Below are 20,115 nucleotides of genomic sequence, written 5' to 3'. Positions count from 1 at the left end.
CACGGCTGGGAAGTTTTCCACTTTTAAAGACCCAGATCATTAGATTGGACCCACTCACATAATGCAGGATAATCTCCCTATCTCAAAACACTTAATTTAGTCATATCTGCAAAGTCCCTTTTGCCATGTAAATTAACATATTCACACGTTCTGGGCATTAGGGTGTGGGCATCTTCAGGGGCTTCATTATTCTGCCTGCCACACTTCACCGCAAATAATGCTACGATGAATATCCCTTGTACATGTCCTTTTAATGGATCGACATACACATGTATAGGTCATAGGTTCTGCACACAATTAGACCAGGTGATGTCAGCTTGCTTTCTAAAATGGCTACACCTATTGGTACCTCCATGTCCTTGTCATCACTTGGCATTATCCAGTTTTCTAATTTTTGCCCATTAATCATAAGCATAAAGTAATATCTCATTATGGCTTTAATTTGTATTTCTCTGATTATAATGATTCTGGGGCTATTTTCATATACTTATTAACTTTTGGAGTTTGCCTGTTCATTTCCTTTGCCCATTTTCCATTGTTTTCTTTTTATCGTCGATTTGTAGAACTTCCTTTTACTTTCTAGCTATTAATTCCTTGCCATTTTTCACATTGTAAATCACTATTCTGTAATCTGGTTATTCACTTCTGTCCATAATGCCATTCATTAAATAGAAATCCTTACTTTTAATGTAATCACATTACACAGTTTGTAATGTATGATTTGTGCTTTTGAAATATTAAAAGTTCTTCCTTGTCCTTAGTTCACAAAACTATTTCTTTTACATTTTTATTTTATTTATTTATTTATTTATGGCTGCACTGCTCAGCATGCAGGATCTTAGTTCCCTGACCAGGGATTGAACCCATGCCCCCTGCATTGGGAGCTTGGAGTCTTAACCACTGGACTGCCAGGGAAGTCCCTACATTTTTCTCTTATTAACTTTACATTTTAGGGACTTCACAGGTGGTGCAGTGGATAGGACTCTGTGCTCCAAGGCAGGGGGCCCAGGTTCAATCCCTGGTCAGGGAACTAGATTCCACATGCATGCCGCAACTAAGAGTTCACATGCCACAGATGGGGAGCCCACGTGCCGCAACTAAGGAGCCGCAAGCCACCACCCAGGACCCCATGAGCCGCAACTAAGGAGGCTGCCTGCTGCAACTAAGACCCCATGCAACCAAATAAATAAATAAATATTTAAAAACAAACAAAAAACTACTATGCCTTATCCCTTAAAAAAGAACACTCTACATTTACCTTTCAATCTTGGGTCTAAGATAAACCATCTAGGGCTTATCTTTGCATCTTGGTGTAGGAGAGTGTATGATCAGGCCACTCAAGATGGCTGTTCTCTCTCTCTTTTTTTTTTTGGCTGCATTGCACGGCTTGGGGGATTTTAGTTCCCCTACCAGGGATTGAACCTGCGCCCTTGGCAGTGAAAGCACAGAGTCCTAACCACTGGACAGCCAGGGAATTCCCTCAAGATGGCTGTTCTCTTGTTCTCTGTACATCCCCTGCTTGACCAGTCCCTGTTCACTCACATGACTATCCAATCCACTTAATAGTAGGGCTTAATCAGTAACCGCCTACCTGCTTGTCCCTTGCTCCAGCTGCTGGTTTCCCTGGTAACTGATGAGCCAACCTGACATCAATTCCCCCTATAAATGGTAGCCTCCCTCTTCCCTGAGTAGCGAAGGTTGCTGCCATGGCCTGTCTGCGTGCCTGCCATAGTGGGGTGTTGCTCCAGGACTTTTTGCTTCGGACGCGTAAGATTCCCCTCCAATAAGCTATTGATGTCTCTGTCACTGTCTCCAGGCTCTTCATCCATCTCAAGGCTAAACAATTACAAGGCTTACAGGCCTGCGGGGTGTAGCCCAACAATTGGTGAACCAGTCAGGAAGCTGATGAAACCCGTGAGTGCCAGGATGTCGGGAAATAAGGATGGGGAATGGAACATTGTGGGGGTGATCCTGGTGGCAGTCCACTAGCATGTGGGGCCCTGTGGCAGCTGACTACCATGAGAGATGTCTTTTTCTTCCATTATGTTGATGATATTCTGTTAACCTCAGAGTCTCTTTCCAGTTTAAAAGTAGCAGCCCCGTGCTTGTGACTCATCTGACTTTACAGGGATGGATGGTGAATACAGACAAAACACAAGGACCTGGATTATCTACAAAATACAAGCATAACCCTGACCCACCACCCCTAAACAACTACAAACACAGGCTTTAGGAATATTAACTCAGGGACAGGCTCGTGAATTGGACATGGCCAGTTACTCAGAAGGGTTTGGTAAAGGCCTGTGGCAGCGGCAAAATAATGAGAGTACCCTTGGACTTCTGGTCCCAGCTGTGGAAGGGTGCAGAGCAACCATATAGTGTGATGGGACAAGAGCTATGTTCAGTCTACAGTGTGTGACCACAGGTGGAGGACATTATAAAAAGCCTACCCAAGTCTTTGAACGATGCAAAAAAATAACCTGTTCCGGGTCTAGAACAGCTGTGTGTGACATATGGGATCCCCATGGGCATTGATAGCAACCAAAGATCCCATTTTCCTGGCCATGAAGTTCAGAAATGGGCCAATAAAAATGACATACACTAGCATTTCCACCTACCTTACAAGCCCACTGCTGCCAGGCTAATTGACTACTTAAAACAACAATTGAGACGGGAACCCCACTCTCAACATGTGGACCAGGAGGCTAACTCAAGTCCTACGAACGATAACTTAACAACCCAGGAGCAATCATTCCGGTGCCCAAGCCATGTTAACCCAGAGGCAACTAGTCAACACCATCTGAGTTCAACTGTTGACCACCGAAGGACTGAAGGACCGTTGCCAACTGTTGGTCAGGACAATAACTCACTTTTGTGACATACACTAGCATTTCCACCTACCTTACAAGCCCACTGCTGCCAGGCTAATTGACTACTTAAAACAACAATTGAGACGGGAACCCCACTCTCAACATGTGGACCAGGAGGCTAACTCAAGTCCTACGAACGATAACTTAACAACCCAGGAGCAATCATTCCGGTGCCCAAGCCATGTTAACCCAGAGGCAACTAGTCAACACCATCTGAGTTCAACTGTTGACCACCGAAGGACCGTTGCCAACTGTTGGTCAGGACAATAACTCACTTTTGCCCTTATCACAGGAGCTACCCATAGTGGGGGAATACGTTATAAAATGGCCCTGGGACTGGCAGGTAAGCCCCTGGTGGTTTGTGTTTGCTGCCCCGTGGGGAACAGGATTAGAAAGGGACTTAGAGATTTCACCTGTCTTCTACCCGGCCCCACCTAAAACTACTAAGGTAATTAACCCAGGCCCCCTACTAGAGAAAGACATCATTATATTAACCCTGTGGTTCGTTGTTATACCACCTCTCCAGTATTCGGCACTGGCTATGGGGACAGAGGGTGGACAGGTGATATGGCAGGCCAGGACAAAAACCACAGGCAGGGGTGGTATTATCTCAGAATGCTGTTACTGCTTTTATTTTGTGTAATGGTCATGATCTCCCCTGTACGGTGCCTGTTAAACATCTCACATTTCGTCTTAGCCTGAGTGGAGGGAATCAGTTCACAGACTGGGTGACAGCCCACGTAGGGACAGCTGAAGACTCTCGCCTTCCTCCTGTCTTGCATGCCAAGTGCCTGGCTCCAAAATCGCCCACCTCTTGGCGAATCCCTTTTTTTTTTTTATGGCCGCATGATGCACTGCGTGGCAGGTGAGATCTTAGTTCCCCGACCAGGGCTTGAACCTGCGTCCCTCTGCAGTGGAAGCACAGAGTCTTAACTACTGGACCGCCAGGGAAGTCCTGCAAATCCCTGTTTTTAGTGTAGTAGGTACCTTACACCTGATACTCTCTAGCTGCTGCCGTCCGTATTGCATTTGTGGTATCTGGTTGCAGTGCACCTCTACATACCTGGCCCCAGGGATATCATGGAAGAGGGGTGGACCAAGATTGTAAGGGTCTTGCAGGGTATATAGGGGTGGAGTGTATAGTCAGGCCACCCATGGCTGTTCTCTTGCTCTCTGTACATCCCCTGCTCAACCAGGGCCTGCTTCACTCACATAACTATCCAATCCTCTTAATTATAGGGCTTAGTCAGTAACTGCCCTCGTGCTTGCCTCCTGCCCCAGCCACTGGTTTCCCTGGTAACTGATGAGCCAACCTGACATCAATTCCCCCGTAAAAGGTAGCCTCCGTCTCCTCCCAAGTAGCGAAGATTGCTGCCACGTCCTGCCTGTCATATACAGTGCGGTGTCACTCCAGGACCTTTTGCTTTGGGTGTGTAAGATCTCCTGTCCAATAAACTGTGGATGGCTCTGACACTGTCTCCAGGCTCTTCTTCCCTCTGAAGGCTATAGGCAACTACAAGGCTTGAAAGTCTGTGGTGTGCAGCCCAACAGTAGCGGCTTTTTTTGTCCAGAGAGTGAACCAGTTTTCCTAATACATATTTTAAACAATCCACTTTTCCCCATTGTTTTAAGGTGCCCCTCTTGTCATATGTTAATTTCCCAGATATATACATGCCAATCTTTGAGTTTTCTCTTCTTTGAACAGAAGTTGATCTCACCATTCATAGACTTATATTATTGCACATAAGTTGTAGAGTAAGTTTAGTTAACATACCAGCTGAAATTTTTAGATTATGTTGAATTTACAGATTAACTTGGAGAGTTAACATATTTATATTAAACTGCCTTATCCAAGAATAGGGAATGTCTCTTCATTTATTCAGATCATCAACTCTTAGAGTTTGAAAATTCTCTCCATAGAGGTCTTACATATTCTTAAGGAATCACTACTTAATAATTTAAATTGCTATTGTGGATAATACCTCATGTTTGCTGGTTATAGCTGTTACAGAGAAATGCAACTGATTTTTGTAGAGTGATCTTGAATCCAGCAACTTTGCTGAATGCTCTCATTAGTTCTAACAATTTTTTCTTAATTAGGTAGTAATCAAATTATCTATAAATGATAGCTTTATCCCTTTTTCAATCCTTTTCCTCTTTTTTTGTCTTTGTGGCTTTGTACAGGGTTCCTAGATCTATTTTAAATGGTAATAATGATAATGGGCCTCCTTGTATTGATCTTTTTTTCCCCTAAATATGATATGCCTAGGTATAAGCTGATTGGTATTTATCCTAATTGATGTTATCTGAGCTTCCTAGACCTATGGTTTGGTGTCACTAATTTTGGAAAATTCTTGGCCATTACAAATTTCAAATATTTCTGCTCCACTTTTTCTCCTTCTGGTATTCCCAATACGTACATGGTACTCCTTTTTAGAAATCCCCAATAGTTCTTGGATGTTCCAGTCTGTTATTTTCACTTTTTTTTTTTCCCCAGTATGGGAAGTTTCTCTTGCCTTATCTTCAAGCTCACTAGTTCTTTCCTTGACCATGTCCCATTTAATGATGAGACTATCAAGGGCGTTCTTCATTTCTGCTAGTTTATTTTTATTTTTACCATGTTTTTTGTTTTTAGAGGTTTCCTCTCTATGCTTGCATTACTCACCTGTTCTTGCATGTTGCCTTTTTCATTAGATCCCTTAATATATTAACAATAGCTATTAACCATAGCTATTTTAAATTCTCTGCCTGATAACTCCCCATTGTTTATAATATCTGATTCTGGTTCTGCAGCTTTTTCTTTTCAGGCTGGGTTTTTTCCTTGCCTTTAGTATGTCTAATATTTTGTTGAAAGCTGGACATCATGTATTGGGTAACAGGATATTGGTAACAGGAACCAAGGTAAATAGGCCTTAATGTGTGATTTTATGTTAGTCTGGCTAGGAGCTGGGCTGTATTTAGTGTAACTATATGTGTCATAGATTTCAAATTCCTCTGGTGACCTTATTTTTATCTCCCCTCTTTTTTAAAAATAAATTTATTTATTTTTATTTTATTTATTTTTGGCTGTGTTGGGTCTTTGTTGCCACACGCGGGTTTTCTCTAGTTGCGGCAATCAGGGGCTACTCCTTGTTGCGATGCACGGGCTTCTCATTGTGGTGGCTTCTCTTGTTGCGGAGCAGGGGCTGTAGGTGCGCGGGCTTCAGTAGTTGTGGCTCAAGGGCTCTAGAGCGCAGTCTCAGTAGTTGTGGCGCACGGGATTAGTTGCTCCGCGGCATGCAGGATCTTCCCGGATCAGGGCTCGAACCCGTGTCCTCGGCATTGATAGGCAGATTCTTAACCACTGTGCCACCAGGGAAGCCCCTTTATCTCCACCTCTTGATTTGGGGCTTCCCTAAGAGGCTGTGTCTGGGGCTTCTCTCAGAGGCTGTGTCTTACAGCTATTTCAACTGAAAGCCACTAGGCCCCTGTTCATATGGGGATAAGTTGTGGAGCAGAGGAAGCATTCTATAATATGACTGCACCTCATTCTTTTAATGGGTCTATTTCCCTGTGTTGTGATTTTTTTCACAAGTGTTTCTTAGCTTTTCTTCTCCCCTTAGGTGAGACAGGAAATCTAGAGGGCCCTAGAATGGGGAAAATGCCCTTCTCCAGGGTAGGGTGGGCTCTGGTTAAGTGTTTTCCCTGGAGAGTAGGCTTTTGTCATGGAGGAGGCTCTGGATGTTTTTCAGAACTTTTCTCTTCCCCTCCCCCTGATAAAACCACTAGATCTTTCTCAGGTCTTTACTGTAGGTGCCTAGAGAAAAAGTCCATAAAAATATGCACCCTTCCCAGCCCCCAGTAGTTTGTCATTCTCAAACTACTCCACACTCAGCCTCCAGCAATTAGTTAATATTAACATTTAAGTGTTCCATCAGTTTTTGACTCCAGTGGGTTCTCCTGGTAAGCATATACTAGCTCTAATTCTCTGTATGTGCTTGTCTTTCCAGATTTCAAAGTAGCAGTTTGCCTTGCAACATCAGTGCTCTGACAGGTCCAAGAAACATCATTGATTCTCTTTGCATTGATCTTAGAATATGTTGTGTTTTCATTAACATAATATTTCCTATAGGTTTTTTGGTATATGTCTCTTATCGAATCAAGAAAGTTACCTTCTATTTGCCAGTAGTTTTATTACAAATAGGATTAAACCTTATAAAATGCTTTTTCTGCATTAGGATAATTATTTTTCTCCTTTAGTCTATTGATGTGGTGAATTACAGTGAATTTTTCTAATGAACCACCCCTGTATTCTGGGATTAACACCAGTTGATCATGATGTATCATTTTTTAATACACTATTGGACTTCATAGTTTGTATTTAGGATTTTTGAATCTACTTGGTTCTATTTCTATTTTCTTAGTATTTACTCTAGATTTTAGAATGGCTACTTAAGGAAGATTGAAGTTATTCAATATCTTTAGCCTCCAAGAATGTTCCAAGGATCAATTTATGAGCTACTATTCTCCAATATTTTTGTATATTTTTTAATTTAAAAAAGTAAGCATTATTATAGTTTTATAATGTATATATTAATATTTACTAATCATTTCTTTTTTAAAAACATTTATTTATTTATTTATTTTTGGCTGTGTTGGGTCTTCGTTTCTGTGCGAGGGCTTTCTCTAGCTGTGGCAAGCGGGGGCCACTCTTCATCGCGGTGCGCGGGCCTCTCACCATCGCGGCCTCTCTTGTTGCAGAGCACAGGCTCCAGACGCGCAGGCTCAGTAGTTATGGCTCACAGGCCCATTTGCTCTGCGGCATGTGGGATCCTCCCAGACCAGGGCTCGAACCCGTGTCCCCTGCATTAGCAGGCAGACTCTCAACCACTGCACCACCAGGGAAGCCCTACTAATCTTATTTCTTTGCTCACATTTCTTTCTTACATCTCAGCCTTTCCATCATTTCCTTTATAATAGCAAACATAGTAAATACTATGTGCCAGGCACGTTCTGAGCACTTTAAACATATTACCTCACTTGAATCCCCCCAAAACCCTATGAGGTATGTACAGTATTCCTTCTGTTTGAAGAATTTCTCTGGATCTCAGCTTTTGTTGTCTGTCCCTCTTGTCTTTTTTTCCTTTTTTTGAAAATTTTACTGGCTAGAAGCACAGAAGTTCTTAAATTCATGAGAGTGCATGAGATGTCTCAGAGAGCAGAAGTGGGAAAGAAGTAAAAGACAGAACCCTGGGGAGCACCAGAGCTTATATATAGGTCTCACAGGCCTTACATCTAGAGGTGGCACCCACTGGAACTGCAAGGCCCAGGGCCAGAGCCAAAGCAGTGGAGGTCACTCTGAAGGGCTCTTGAGATGGCAGCCTTTCCCCCGGCAAGCATGTGCTATGACATTACTATACTTTGTCCATCTTCTGTACTCCCAGACCCAGTCCTAGGAGGACAGTGGCACTGCCCAGAAGTGGCTGTTTCCCTCCTTGAGGGAGAGGAAGGGGTATTCCAGGTGTCACAGCGCTGGAGGTCAACAGCTATGTTTACTGCTTGTATCAGGTGTGGCTGAAATAAGCAAGAGTGCCCCAGCCACATGCCTGAGAAGAGCTACTGGACCCAAGAGCTCAGAAAGCAGCAGTGGGTCAAAAGCAGTGGCCTTAGCTCCATCTTATCTTTCCCTCTATTTGGCTCTGGGCATCCTCTGTGGAATCTGTGGGAATAGAAGGCTTTGAGGGCTTGTAAGCAGGGATCCTGGGAGACAGGGCCAGGAAGCTGACTGGAACAGTCAGATTCCATGGCCCAATGACATCATTGTGGCAAAAGGTTTCCCAAACAGGAGTCAGAAGCCCAGGTCAGCCTTTTTCTGAAATGTACTTCTCTCTGCCTCTCAGACAAGGCATCTTCTTCCTCGTTTAGTCACCTGGAACCCTGTTTTCTCTCTCCTAGAATTAAGAACCGTATTCAGAAAGCAACACAGGAAACCATTTTCAAACGGACTTTAATCATTTTTTGCTGCCCAAATACTGTACATGCAGAAGCCATGTGAAGAATATTCTCCTCAAGGGAATTGGCAAGAGTTTTGTAAGAAACAGCCGGCAGTCCTTCCCATCCATCCACCTGCCACCTGGGAGCCACAACGAGTTTGGAAAGATGCTGCACATAGAAAATGTATAGAGCACAGATATAAAAGGCTAATTGCTTCTTATCTAAACAGTGTGCTTCTCAGTCCCTATCTGCTCTCTCTCTTTGCAGGATGCATTTGGAAATACTAAAATAGGGGTTCTTGCCTCCTATGAATTTACATTCTAAAGGAGTGGATGGAATAATCAGGCTTTTCCTAAGAAAGCAGCAGCCACTCTGCCTGCTGAGATGGTGTCTGGTAAAAGACATTCTGGAGAAGAGTAATTTTTTGTTTCAAGAAGCAAAATACTTGGAAGGGAAATAAGTTCCCTCTCTCCTCCCATCAGAGAGCATCTCCCTTTAAAATTCTCCCATTTTCTCATTCTAGAAGCAGAAATGAGGACCAACCCAGCCTCATCTGCTGGTGGGGATACTGACCTACGCAGGATGCATCTGAGGTCGTGACATCACATCAGCACCTTGGAAAAAGTCCATTGTAGACAACCCTTAATTATCTCATTACGTAAGAAAACAAAAACAAACCAGGAAGAGGTGGAAGAAGAAGAGTCTGTTAGGATTCCCAGAGTTCTTGTCGGAAGCAGCATCTGGGCATGGACGGGTGAGGACCTGCACCCAGCTTGGGCACCCGGGTCTGGAAGGAACCATCCTGTGGAACCAGGTGCCAGGTGCACCAGGCTCACGACCCTCGTCGACTCCAGATTAGACTTAAAACCTGGAGGGAACCATGGAGTAACTAGCAAATGCTCTGGTTTTGCACATGAGGAAGCTGCGGCCCAGAAAAGTGAGGAGTCTTGCACAAGTCTTCTCTGTATATAATAGCCTTTGATTCTCCGTAGCCAGCAGTCCAGGCCACTGACCATTGGGGCGGATGCTCTGTTGCCTTTGGAATTCCCAGGGCCCATTTCTCTTTGCCAAGCTCTCTGGAACCCAGTCCCAAGGACCCTTCCTGGCATCAGTGTGAGCTCCCAGGGAGGGCGAAGGCTCCTGTCCTTACTGGCCAAGTTTCCAATCAGAGCCTGGGAAGGTTTTCCCAGAGCAGTAACACTCATGCTTTTTGACGAGCATCCTCCCCAAGCCAGTCTGGGCCTCTGCGAGAATGCAAGTTTCCTTCGCAGGCACAGCCTTGCTGGGCCCACAAAAGCCTGAGCTCAGGGTTTGGGGGAAGGGAAGTTGCTTTGCTACATGGAAAGATTAAGCCCTTTGTCAGAGAACAAGGTCCCACCATCGGGCATGCTGACACCTGAGCTGCACGTGCGCGGCTCAGCTGGCAGAGCTGGTGCCCGAGGAGGCCAAGTTGCTCTCTTTGGCATCACTGACATCACTCTGAGATGCTCAGGCACTCTTTCAAAATAAGCCTTTCCCAGCCCGACTAGGCTGATCCAGCCCCCATCAGGCCTCACTGGATCGGGCGGGGTTCTCCTGCCCTTCAGTAATGATTGTTTTGTTTTGACCCAATTTCTTCTGACCTGAGTGAAAAGCAGACTTGAGGGAGAAGGCAGGGGATGAGTCTACATTCCTATCTCCTTCCTGATCATTCAGTGAACAGTAATCCAGTATAGGAAGCAGCATTTTAAAGAACCTCTTGCTGTGTCAGGATATTGCAGAAGAAAACTCCGGGAAGAGGAAGAGAAAGGGAGCAGTCGGCAGGGCAGCAGGCCTCTTCTTTTCCCTCTCCTTGCAGCCACTGCAGAAACCCTCCTGGACCACCTCCTGGCCCTGAAGGACACGCCACCTGTCTCCACCATCAAGCAAAGGCAGCAGTTGCTTGCACAGGCTTCGCACAGTGCAGGAAGCAACCAAGGAAGCGGAAGAGCAGCCTTCCTGAAGCCCTGATGCTTTCTGGGCTGAAGAAGATGGGGAATCGGAGGTATCAGGAGCTCTGGAGCCCTGGCGGGGAAGGAGCACGGCATCTCCTGGACGGCAGGGTGTGGAGCGAGAAGGCTGGTTGCGTGCCAGGGCTCCTGGTAACGCAGTCTAAGATTGTGCTACATTTCATTTCCAAAAAAGTACCCTTGGAGGGCTCTAGTGTCTTTAAAAGGGGTGGGAGGATTCTGCCCTCCTCAAGGCTGGCAGTAAAGAAGAGCTCAGGCATGCTTGCCCTGGTGGGGGTCAGGCCCCTGGGAGAACCAGTGATCCCACTAGTGGTGAGCTAGAGGGGCACCCTCTCTCTCGGCCCCCTGAAATGCTGGCAGTGCCTGGGCTTGTTGCATACTGAGAGCCTCCTGAGGGCTCCTTTCCTAGGAGTGCTGGGTGGGGGGAGAGACTGGGTGGGGAGTAGTTTAGGAGATGGCTTGACAAAGGGGATGTGGTTCTTCAGGGAAGAACCAAGACTTGGCCCCATTTGCTGAAGCCTGATTCATACCAAAGACCCATCACAGACTTCCCTTTAGGGAAGGAGTCTATGAAGGAAGTGGGACATTCGATCAGAGCAGAAACGTGAAGACAGATGTTCTGAATCATCTGTCATGGTTCCCGCCCTCGGCCCAGCATCGCTGCAGGACCACTGCTGTCTCTGCCACATCGTCCACGAATCCTGCCTGAGCAGAGGAAGATGGAATGACAAACAGCCCACCCTGTCATCAGCCCCAGGGTCCCCTGGGGTATGGAGGGGGCGTATGGAGTCAGGACACTGCATCTAACAGTGTCTGGGGGGATCATGTCCCTCCCCTCCCCGCCATGCCTTCTTCAAGGGACAGATGCTGCCCCCTCCAGGGAAGGCCAGCAGTCACACGTGTGCTCCCTCCTCTCCTGGGACAGGCTAGCTCCAGGACAGCTTTTCAAACAAGCCCCTGCATCCAGGAGGCTGAGAGATAGACCCTTAAATCCAGCCACTCACCACCACCCATACACGGAGCCTCACTTGACTTTACCCTCATGGGAGAAAAATCCAGGTGGGGATTAGTAACTTAATTTGGTACAAAGGGTTAAAAATAATTCCCCAACATCAATTTGTGTGGGGAATGACTTCCCATTATCGAGGTGGAACAGTGGAGTGGCCCAACTCTTGGGCAGTTTTGGCAGCTGGGGGTCGTGGGCAGGTCAGCCCAAGTCACCGACATGTCAGGCCCCACCTCTGGCTAGAACTTTCCCTGTGCCAGCCAACCTTCCTCAGAGGCAAGGGGCCTGCAGCCTTCAGCTCCCCAGCAGCAGCCTCTGCTGGTAGCTCCTTCTGTCTTCCTGGGCCTCTAGAGGAACGAGGGTGACACCCCTCACTGATACCCCCCCATTCCCTGGGGGTAACCGCATGGCCTGCGTATCACCGCTCGGTGCCGCATCAGCCAATGTCTACGCTATCCTATGGGTCACTAATCACCCCACCACCCCAAAGGCGTCAAGGATTGTCAACCATTCTGAGGGTGGCTGCTCTCCATCACCCACAGGACACAGAAATACGCTTTTGCAAGCGAGTTCCCACCCCCACTCCCACCCTAGGATCTAAGAGCACAGAGCCCTTTGCCTTATTTTAGAAACATGAGAAATGTATGCGTTACCCAGTCTGACCCTAGGAGAGAATCTCTGCAGAAAGAGAAAACTCAGCCTCGCTGTCTCTCTCTCCACACACAAGCGTTCCCGCCATGATAATACAGGAATGGAGTCTCCAGCAGGAGTCAGGAGCCCAGGAGCTTATCTTGTCCTTACTGCCCTCACCCACTTTTTGTCTGCGGGCAGGACCAGTGGGGACCTGGTTTCTCCCCCTGGTTTTCACGGGAGGGAGGTGGCCAGGCCCTGGCTTCAGCCTAATGTGGGTCCTGCCAGAAAGGACCCCTCTGCGGGGAAGGCTCTGTCTCAGCCTCTGTCTCCACCTGCCTGCCTCGGAATCCACCTCCAGGCCCGTCTGGCTTCGCTTATGGATGGAGTCCAAGCACCTCTCCACGGATCCCCACATACGCAGGTTAGAGCCAGTGCAGCTCTCAGGGGTGATATCTGGGGAAGAGGCAGAGCGTGAGCCTGTCCCAGACCTTGACCCCTCCTGCTGCCTCTTTCCACCCCACCAGACATGAACCCAAGGGCTGCTGTGTCCACCTCCTGGGCAACCTCTTGCCTTTCATGCTAGACCTGAGGAAGGAGAGGGACAGATTGGGGCACTCCCGAGCCAGACTTCAGGATTCCCAGCAGACATCTCACAAGGTCCAGTCCAGGCCCTGGTGCCCACCCCCAGGGCCCAGCTGTCCAATCAGGTCAGGGTTTGAGTGGCTTTGGGAAGCTCCAACCAGACAAGGGTGGAAAGAAAGCAGAGGCAGGCGCGGTGTCTAGAGCAGGCCAGGCTACCCTCCAGAGGGCAGCGGCAGAGGGCAGGGGGCAGGGAGGCCGAGAGGGGTGAGTATTGCTTATACAGAGCTGGTGACTGTGATGGTCTAGAGTCTACAGCCAAGCTGTCCGTGGAGCCAGGAGGCTGAAGCCTCAGTGAATCTGAGCTCCCAGACATGGACCCTGGTCTGGAAAAGAGAAAAAAAGAAAAAAAAAATAGAGCCCCCAATAATCAACTTCATGCAGCTAATCCCCAAAGGTCGGACAGGATTCTCAGAGCAAGTCAGCCCCAGCCCTCCTCATTCCTGCCAGCAGCCCTGCCCTGGGCACATCCTCAACAAGCCAGGCCCCTCCAGGACAAGCCCAGAGGGGCACAGGGCCACCCTCAGGGCCTGGGATGGACAGAGGTGCCGCCAGGGGCTGCCCACTTTGGCAGGTAACATCCCTATGAGGCCAACCTCTTGCATGTCAAGACCGTCCACTCCACACCACCTGGGGTCCACCGGGAGAGCTCCTTTGGCATGTCGCAGGTGAGGAGGCTTGGAGGGAAACAGGAGGCGAACAATTCTAAGGGAGGTACCAGCACTTTCCTCCAAGGTACCTGGCCTGCAACCCTGGGAACTGACACCTCCTTGAATCTCACTTGTAGGAAGGAGGTGGCGCCAGCCCGAGGGAGAAAGCGGTCTTTGAGCCCTCAGCTCCCCGGCATCGTCTGCCTCCCGGAGCCCTGGCCAGGGCGCTAGGTGAGATGCTACATGCTGTGGATGCATTCGGTGGGAAGAGCAGCCAGAGTGCTCAGTGAAGAGGAGGGGTGTCAGGGTTCCCAGAGGGGCCTCGGTGTGGCCAGCTGCAGTGGACGCTACATTCCTCAAAAAAGAGCAGAGGCGCTGGGAGAGGCAGAGGTGGAACAAAGAACAAGACAGAAAACTAAGCAGAGACCACCAAGAACAGGCACAGGCGGGGACACGCAGGCTCTGCCCTGAGCCTAGGACCAGGTGGGATGGACCAACGGCTGCGTCTCCCCCTGCCACCCCTAGACTCAAGTGGAGTCCTGTCCACGCAACTCTCCTTTGGGTTTCTTTACAACGAGACACAGAGAGACATGGATTTCAGCCCATATAGTCACTAAGACCAAATACACCCAGACAAATGAACAGATCTAACATGGTCACACACAGACACACACACAGACACACACACACACACACATACTAGAGTCTCCACTGCCAGCTGGGACAGGCCCAGTAGCCAACAGGCATGCAGCAAGGCAAGGGGTCCAGAAAGACGTGAAGACTATGTACAGGGGAGGAGACGGGGGGTGGCAGCACCCCTTCCCACACTGCATCCAGGCCTCTTCCTGAGGTCCTTAGGAGCATGAGGGGCTGGTGGCACTCTCCAGGGAGGACTGGGACAGGCGCCTGGTGAGGGAGCCGAGCGTAGAGTCTGCCACTGAGGACGTGGGGAAGAGTTTGTACCAGCCGGTGACCGCGGCACTCAGGTCCAGCTCGTCCAGCATGATCTGGGCCATGCCCATGAAGCACTTGTGGTCCATGCGGCCATAGTCTCCCCAGACGATCACCTGCCAGTGGGGAGGAAGAGAGAGGAGCTGAGCCACGTCTCCAACTCCAGGGCTGGGCAGTGGGTCCAGGAACCATGTAGAAGTTTTGCCAGGGCACAGATGGGACAGAGAGAGGCAGAACTCACACCGACTTTGGGCAGCAACTTACTGAGCACTTAAGATGTGCCAGGCCCGACCCTACAGACTTTATATACATTGTCTCAATTGTTACAACCATCTAGGTAGAGGTGCTATGTATTATTATTTGCACAAAAAGGAAATGTATCTCAGAGAGGTTAATTAACTAACCCAAAGATACACAGTAATTGGTGGCATAGCTGGGATTAGAACCTGGGTCTGACTTCCAGAGCTTCCCAGCATCCCAGATGACAACCTTCCTGAGGGGGGAGCAGACTGAGAGTCCAGGACCTGGGTCACAGCTCCCGCTCTGCTGCTGGATCACAGTGGGACAATCAACATTAGCACCAGGTGGAAGAAGATGGTGGTCAAACCCTGCTTCTACCTACCAGCTGTGCAACCTGGGGGCAATCGAGTTATTCCCCCAAACCTTGGTGTCCTCATGAATCAACAGGGAGAAAAACACCTTCACCGGGTTGTAACAAAAAATGGGTAAAGCATATTTAATGCGTCTGGCACAAGATAAATCATAAATAAGACCAATTTTAAATTACAGTCTTTGAGAGTTGCCCCGCCCCACTGGCCCCATGACACTCACCTGCAGCACCTTGCCCTGGGGCCCCTCGTCAAAGAGCAGAGCCTGCTGGTACAGGGGATCACAGGTCTTCTTGGCCACCTTCGTCTTCTTCTTGGCCAAGCAGGCCCCGTTCTCAAGTAGGTAAACCTTGATATAGGTGGCTGAGGGATGGAAGAGAGTGTGATGGGAAGGTGCCCAGGGGAGACTGCTGTGGCCTGCCCCATCCCCTAACCTCCATGTGATCCTGGAGGTGAGCAGGAGGAGCTGACCAGCGGACAGCAGGTGGAGCGATGGGCTCAAACACCGACTCCTCCATCCTCCCCTCCCCCTCCCCCTCCCCCTCCTCACTGGCCTTCCAGGCAATCCGTGACTCCAGTGTTGAGAATACTGATTAGGCCAGTGGGGAACTGGGACTCTCTAGACACAGAACTCAGCTGTATATCCCCCTCCCTGGCAGCACCTCATTTCCAAAATCCCTCTCCCAGCTGCTCTGCTTTACCTGGGAGGGATTTGGAGCCTGGTTTGGGGGTCAGGCCCCGAGCCTCAATCACTTCCACCTCCAGCTGGCCGCTCCGGTCCATGATGGCAATGTGCACATCCCCTGCAAGGCAGAAGAGGGACAGTTCAGGCAGAGCCAGACCAAGGGGCAGGCCGGCCAGCCACCGTGCAGTATGCCAGTCTGCAGAGGATGTTCCAGAACTGGAAAGGGCACAAGTTGGACAAAACTGTATGCGCCGGAGCTGCTCTTGGGAGACCACTTTAAAGCAGCTGAGAAATGCTTTGATAGGGCTCTTACAGTTGGATGGGGGCATGACCCTCAAGGGGCCTGTTTGGGGAACAACAAATGTAAGCCTGGTTATGGGCGGTGGAGGGGTGTTCTGCTTCACTGAGCAGAATAACAAGTATGGGGACAGAGCTTCCTGTATCAGGAAGACAGAGGGGAGGCTGTGGGCTCAGTGGCTCTTCTTCACCTTCTACACAGTGGTCATCAGCCACTCCCCTAAATAAACATCAAACAAATATTTAAAGGATATCAGTTTGGAGAGATGCTGAGATACAAGCCTGACCAGGACACGAGGCACGTCCTGGAAATGAGGGCCTGCTCGTACCCTTGATAAAGGATGGGGGGAAGGCAGCAGATGTCCCGGGAGCACAGAGTGAGAACTCCTCTCTGTGCCCCACAAAATGGATTATCCAGCTGGGGCAAGTTCTGTGTGTGGAGTCATATCAGTCGTCTGACTTCTAGAACTCTTGGCTTTGTTTGACACAGGTTAGCAGAATTTGCAATTCTGCACTAGTCACTTCGGACATCCTTCAAAGGGGTGCAGAATCATAAGCCTGATGCAGAAAAACTAAAATGGGCCAGACTTTGGGTTTAGCCACCCGTTTTAGATTCTCTGAGCCGTCATGCAACTGTTTGTATTTGCACACTTTGGAAGACGGAAATTTATGACTTTCAGGAGACATCCTGGAATTCATCCCTCTCCAACTAGCTATTCCTGACCTCCCCATGGGGAATAGGGAGCGGGAGGTATCAGGAATTAATCTCCACGTCTCACTGTAACATCCCTAACAAGGTGAGCCAAGGCAAACCTGTCCTTCCCAGTTTAGGACACCAGGGGGCACCACACACAAGTGTTCTAGGCTGTGATGGCGTATTAGCCTTGTGGAAGCGGCTGGTTCCTTTCACTGCCTCCCAGCCCTTGGTCCAAAGCAGACTATCCAAGCCCTGGAAAGCCTGAGAGCGGACTTGCCTGGTGGCGCAGTGGTTAAGAATCCGCCTGCCAATGCAGGGGACACGGGTTCGAGCCCTGGTCCGGGAAGATCCCACATGCTGTGGAGCAACTAAGCCTGCATGCCACAACTACAGAGCCTGCACTCTAGAGCCCATGAGACACAACTACTGAGCCTGCGTGCTGCAACTACTGAAGCCCGTGTGCCTAGAGCCTGTGCTCCTCAATAAGAGAAGCCACCGCAACGAGGAGCCTGCGCACCACAACAAAGAAAGCCCGTGCACGGCAATGAAGACCCAACACAGCCAAAAATAAATTAATAAATTAAAAAAAAAAAAAAGTCTGAAAGCAAGGGCTGGGAATTAACCAAATCCCACCCAAGAGCCCGGTGGGAGCTGACATTCACCCTCTGAGGGTCCCTGTGGACCCCTCTTCTAGCAGACAAAGGCTCCTGTGTGAGCAGTTTAGAGGAAGACAGGGCAGTGCAGTGGGAGGAGTCCTGGCCTGGAATGGAATGCCAGCTTCACTGCATGGCTCACAGCAGGGCACTGTCTGCACTCAACTTCCTCATCTGCTGTGAGGTCAAAGGTTAGAAACTGTCTATGTGAGGGCTGAGTGCAGACGTCTGGGTCAGACACTGCTCAGGTCAGACTGATGGGGAAGGAAGGGTGCAGGTGAGGAGGCATCTCTGGGGAAGCTAGCCTGGGAGTTGCTGCTTGAAGCCAACACAGCCAGGATCTAAGGGAGAGAGAGAGGGAGGGAGCCAGAACTGCAGCTAAAAGGACCAAGAACAGACTGTAGGGAGTACTTCCTAGCTGCAGAGAAGAAGGATGAGAAAATTACTAAAAGTCTTCTAGGTGCCAGGCACTGTTAGAAGTAACAAGTCAAATAAGACACAATTCCTAAGGCGTAAATGAAATATTTCATGCAAAGCATCAAATAGGGACTCAATACATTGTCTTTAGATCGCAGAACTACGGCAGGCGTTATTATTCCCATCTTACAGATGAGGAAACTGAGGCTCAGAGGAGGGATGTGACTTGGCCAAGGTCCCACAGATAATCAGTGATGGAGCAGACTCCATGGATGTCAACGCCATGATGATTTTTGTTCACCATTCTATGCCTGGCACTTAGCACAGCTGGGCACACAGTAGGCGGTGAGAGAGTGGGTGAGTGTGTGGTGACGCGAAGGAGGGAATGTGCTGGAAAAGCTGCTGCAGGGTGGCTGGCGGAGAAAGGCTGGAACCCCTTTCCTCTCTGCTGCGGGAGGGATTGAGGAGTGTATGCTGACTCCTCCTCACTGGCACAAAAGCCCGAGTGAGGACTCCTTTCTGCTGCTTGCATTGCATCACACAGGGCCCCCGCTGAGCTCACCCTTTCTTCTGTGTGGCTGCCGTTGACCCACTCACCCTGCCCTTGAGAAGACTCACCCATTGGTGGCGTTGCCAGCGTCTGTCGCCCAACAATCTGGGCTGGTCCCAGGCCATCCAGGAAATCGCTGAACTGGCTTTCACCTCCAAGCCGGGTGGTGGGGAATATGAACCTGGAGAAGGAGGCGTGAGGCGCTTGAGGGCATCTGGATGGCGGGACGCAGTGGTTCTGCCCCTGGGGCACTGGGCACTCCCCCTGTGCCTCAACCTCCCCTCTACAACGTGCGAGTGTACTACTATGGCTGGGGTCAAACACAGCTGTTCATCTCTGCACATTAAAGAAAAATACTTTGATGCCACTTGAGAAAAGAGACTAATACACATACATAATCATGGTATTTAATCCTCAAGCACCAGAATTTCTAAGGTGACCCTGAAAAGGCAGGGCTTGCTGGACACTTGTGTCCTCACCAGGGGGTGTTAATGCCAAGAACCAGAGACAAAGGCCAGAAATTTCAATGCCTGGAACAAGTTCTAAGAACTGAGTTTTAGTTGACTATAAGTTTGAAATCCAAGTCAATAACGTGAGGTGGTATCCAAAACAGCAACTGAGACCAAAATAACAGAATTACAGGTTTGAGATTAATGACAAGTGATGGTGGGTGGCCCATGGCTGTGGGGAGCCTGGAAATAGTAACAGAAAAAACTGACAGTGATTGAAATTTGGCAAGGTGCCAACAGCGCACTAAATGCTCCACTGTATCATTTAACCCTTACCACCACTGTGGGTGGCAGGAGCTACTCTCCAGTTTTACAGTTGAGACAACAGAGGCTCCAAACGGTGAGAGTCTTGCCTTGCCTACAAAACAGAGATGAAACCCAATGCATACAGGGTGATGGTGAGGATTAGGGCAGATGGTGCAGGAGCAGTTCCAGACAAACAGGAAACAATCAGCGGTAGTTATTGCGGCTGTTAGTGTGATCATCACGGGAAATGTGCTACTTTTGCATGTCCTCAAGCCTAGATGTTCTGCGGAGGCCAGCAGAGAAAGGACAGGTGAGGGAGGGACTGGCCCAGAACTGCCCAGAGGCTACAATGGACCAAGGAAAGTTCTAAGATCTCCTAGAATAGCCCAGGCTCCTGCCTAGAGAGAGAAAATGTTGTCCCAGAACCAATCCCCTGTTGGACCATTTGGCCTGAGTCCCCCTTGGCCAGAGACAGGCAGGAAGGGGGAGACAGGCTACATACACTTATTGGAAAGGACCTGTGTCTCTTCTCTACCAGGCTCAGCCTTCACACCCCAGGAAGGGGCTTCAAGGCCCATCCATTTTTATTGGCCACAGTCAGCAATAGCCTAATATCACATTTTTAGGATAATGGGATCTGAAAAGGTTAAATGAATAGCCAAGATATGGAAGAAAACTAAGTGTCTATCAACAGATGAATGGATAAAGAAGATGTGATATATATATATATATAATCACATATA

General features: G+C 48.9%; 1 protein-coding gene across 8 annotated transcripts in view; it reads right to left on the bottom strand.

Annotated features, from left to right (window-relative positions):
* Window positions 1-8,855: 8,855 nt before the first annotated feature.
* Window positions 8,856-20,115, bottom strand: part of RIMS3 (regulating synaptic membrane exocytosis 3) — a 57,483-nt gene continuing 46,223 nt past the window's right edge. For 6 of the 8 annotated variants that reach the window (XM_028485701.2, XM_028485688.2, XM_028485698.2 and 3 more), the window contains 4 exons: window positions 18,686-18,798; window positions 16,020-16,121; window positions 15,542-15,681; window positions 8,856-14,826 (listed from right to left, as the gene is read on the bottom strand). In XM_028485701.2, the coding sequence (XP_028341502.1) occupies window positions 14,614-14,826; window positions 15,542-15,681; window positions 16,020-16,121; window positions 18,686-18,798 (568 nt within the window). In that variant the 3' untranslated portion in view covers window positions 8,856-14,613. The remainder of the gene's footprint in view (window positions 14,827-15,541; window positions 15,682-16,019; window positions 16,122-18,685; window positions 18,799-20,115) is intronic. The other 2 variants (XR_003678587.2, XR_003678588.2) reach the window with 2 other exon arrangements.

The sequence above is a fragment of the Physeter macrocephalus genome, chromosome 3 (genome assembly GCF_002837175.3).
Source record: "Physeter macrocephalus isolate SW-GA chromosome 3, ASM283717v5, whole genome shotgun sequence".
Classification (NCBI taxonomy): Eukaryota; Metazoa; Chordata; class Mammalia; order Artiodactyla; family Physeteridae; genus Physeter; species Physeter macrocephalus.
Note: the sequence above shows the minus strand (reverse complement) of the source record. Positions and strands in the feature narration are given on the sequence as shown.